The 3,001-nt window shown below is 39.9% G+C and overlaps 1 protein-coding gene across 1 annotated transcript; it reads right to left on the reverse strand.

Annotated features, from left to right (window-relative positions):
• Positions 1 to 561: 561 nt before the first annotated feature.
• On the reverse strand, positions 562 to 2,621 carry CYP78A5 (cytochrome P450, family 78, subfamily A, polypeptide 5). The gene is made up of 2 exons (XM_020360589.3): positions 1,611 to 2,621; positions 562 to 1,400 (listed from the first exon to the last, which is right to left on the reverse strand). The coding sequence occupies exons 1-2, from the start codon at positions 2,541 to 2,543 to the stop codon at positions 795 to 797; spliced, it is 1,539 nt and encodes a 512-aa protein (XP_020216178.1). The 5' UTR covers positions 2,544 to 2,621; the 3' UTR covers positions 562 to 794.
• Positions 2,622 to 3,001: the final 380 nt, after the last annotated feature.

A 3,001-nucleotide genomic window follows, 5' to 3' on the forward strand; every position in this document is an offset into this window, starting at 1 on the left:
AATAATAAAATATATTTAAAGGAATGCAACAGAGGAAACGTTAACAAGACTCCAAAATAAATATTCTATCCATGTACTATTGTTTTTCTTGCAAACAATGTTTTATATTAGATCAGTAGAATTTCTTCTTTTCTTTTTTGCAGCAAGCAATTCTTTTGTTAAAAATGTTACCTATAGTATTTATAGGAACAAATATACAATTAAAAAACAAAACAAACAAAATCTGTAATATATTGCTAATTAACATCTCTGTAGATAGAATGATTAAAAAAATTTAGATAAATTGTATCAAACTTAAATTTCAATGTAATGTAATTATTAAAATTTAAATAAAATATTATAAACTAATTGAAGAAATATATTTAATACAGCAATGAATTCCATCCTTACCACAAAATCACAATAACACCTAGTCACTTAAAATTACCATAAATCCCACAACACAATATTCAGCTACTTAGAATTTGTTTAGGCTCATTGCACAAGTTGGTAATTTAAACAATATAAAAATGAAATACAAATCCAAACTAAAAACATAGGTAGTAGCAACAAAAACCAACATGAGAATAGTAAAACGACATGTTCATTAAACTAGACAGAACCATGTATACAAACATAAAAGATGAACCACATGCATAACCATTTAATAAACTAACAAACAACTCACACAAAAGCAACCTTACCTTATCTTCACCAGATCCCCTACACGGATTAACAACCCCAAAACCAACCCTTAAACCTAAAACCAGCATTCAGACTTAAGACCATCTAAACCCTAAACTTGACAAACAACCTCAAACAACAACCCTAGGCACAGCCTTACAAGCCAGTGGCTTTTTCATCTCCATAGACAGCTTAAGACACTCTTCCAAATCCACAGTGGCACCATCCGAAGGAACCCAACGAAAACTCTGAAGCAACTGAGCGAGCCAAAGATGAACCGAGGCCAAACCCAAAGCCTTCCCAGGACACACCCTTCGCCCAGACCCGAACGGTGCCAAACGCAAATCAGAACCCATTATGCTCACGTCATCCTCCATGAACCGCTCCGGTTTAAACTTCTCCGGTTCAGCCCACACTTTCTCGTCATGCGTTATGGCCCACATGTTCACCATCGCGGTGGTTCCCTTTGGAATATGATTCTCGCCCACCGTAACATCATGCACCGCCAAACGAGCCCACGATAGCAAAGGCCCAGGTGGGTGCACCCGCAGAGCCTCCTTCACAATGCATTGGAGGTAACGCATGTTGGCAACATCGGAATCCGAAACAACCTTCGACCCACAAACACTGTCTATTTCACTCTGCACCTTTGCTTGTATCTCTGGATGAAGAACCATCCTCGCCAAGATCCACTCCAGCAATATCGCCACCGTGTCCGTACCCCTGAATATCATTTCCTAAAAAAATACAAAATAAAATAAAATTACAACATAACACTAACAAAAGTATAAAGATAATTACTACTAGTAAATCAAATTTTTTACTTCTTATTAAAAAACTAAACTTCATTGAAAACTTCACTAAAAAAATATAAACTTCTTTCTAAAATAAAATAAACTGTCTTACTAAAACATCATAAGACAAAACAAAAAAAAGACGATATTTACCCAAAGAACAGCGATCATATCAGGCTCACTGAGTTTACTTTCGTTCTCCAAATCAAGCAACACATCTACAAAGTCACCCACTCCTTCATCCTTCACATACTCACCATTCACCCTCTTGATTCTATGTTCCTCGATAATCCTCCCAACAAAAGCATTAACCTTCTGAACCAAACTCCTACATCTCCTCCTCACACCCTGCAAATCCAACCACCCCAGAACCGGAAAATGGTCGCTCCAGTTAAAAACTCCCAACAGCTCATACCCTTCGCTCACCAGACCCTCAAGCTCAACCCCCTCCCCTTCAAAAAACTCGTAACACTTCCCAAACACCGTCATCATGACATTGTTCAAGGAGCCAAAGTGGAGCACCCTCTTAACCTCCACGTGTCCGTTTACACTCATAACCCGTTTCACCTCCTCAACCATTTTGACCCCCACCTGGCGCCTGAACTTTTCAAACGAGGAAATCCTCTTGGGGGAGAAAAGGTGAAGCGCGGAGATTCTCCTGAGGCTCCTCCAGTACTCTCCGTACGGTGCGAACCCCATTGCACGGTGGAAGAGAAGCTCGTAAGCAGACTCCTTCACCGGCCTATCAGCGAAAGCAGTGCTGCCGAGAATTTCCTTGGCCGTTTCCGGTTCGCTGGAGATCACGAACCGGGTCAGGCCGATGGAGAAGGCCATGAGCTTCTCCGCATGGTGGCTCCGGGCGAGCTTGGCTAAAGCCCGGTGCGGGGTTGGGCCGGTGAAGGCCCCGAGGAGGGCCGAGACTGGGCCCGGGATAATGGACTTAGTCAGAGCCCATGCGAGCCCACCGGGAGTGAAATAAAACGCCAAGAGGAGTGTTACAAGGAAGATGAATAAAGCGGCTTGGAAACTCAGAATAGGGGGCTGAGCTAGTTCAGGGAATAACAAGAGGTGAAAATCTGGTGTCATTTTTTTCTTTTTCTCAAGAGAAAGAGTGTGTGAGAGAAAGGAATAAAAGGTGGTGGAGGAGTGGATGGTGTGAGAGGGTTAGTTGCTGGTTATATAGAAGGTGTGACTGGTGTAGTTAAAAGTTTGGTTAACCATGGTTAAACGGAATAAAAAAAAATGAAAATAAAGGGAAAGAAAATTGAAAAGTTAAAACGGTTTTGAAAAAGACAAAAGTGTAGGTCCTCTTTTTGGTTAATTGAAATCCAAGATTTAAATCCTAAATTTACACCACATTTAATTAAGATTAAGATTAAGACAAAATATATATATATATATATATTTACCTATTATTGTAGAACTGTAGGTGAAAGGTTTTATTTACAGTGGTGAGAGAATCAATTTGGACTTTGAAAACAGAGTCACAGCTGCGTTCGTATAATCACCCTACTCAAATCATTATAATTTTGATTTTCAATGTT

This window comes from Cajanus cajan, chromosome 11 (assembly GCF_000230855.2).
Source record: "Cajanus cajan strain Asha chromosome 11, NIPB_CcT2T_4, whole genome shotgun sequence".
NCBI lineage: Eukaryota > Viridiplantae > Streptophyta > Magnoliopsida > Fabales > Fabaceae > Cajanus > Cajanus cajan.

Excerpts from the sequence above, each read along its gene's own strand:
- CYP78A5 (XM_020360589.3), bottom strand. The coding sequence starts at position 2,543 with ATGACACCAGATTTTCACCTCTTGTTATTCCCTGAACTAGCTCAGCCC. Across the intron at positions 1,401-1,610 it reads ATATGATCGCTGTTCTTTGG|GAAATGATATTCAGGGGTAC; the intron begins GTAAATATCGTC and ends GTATTTTTTTAG.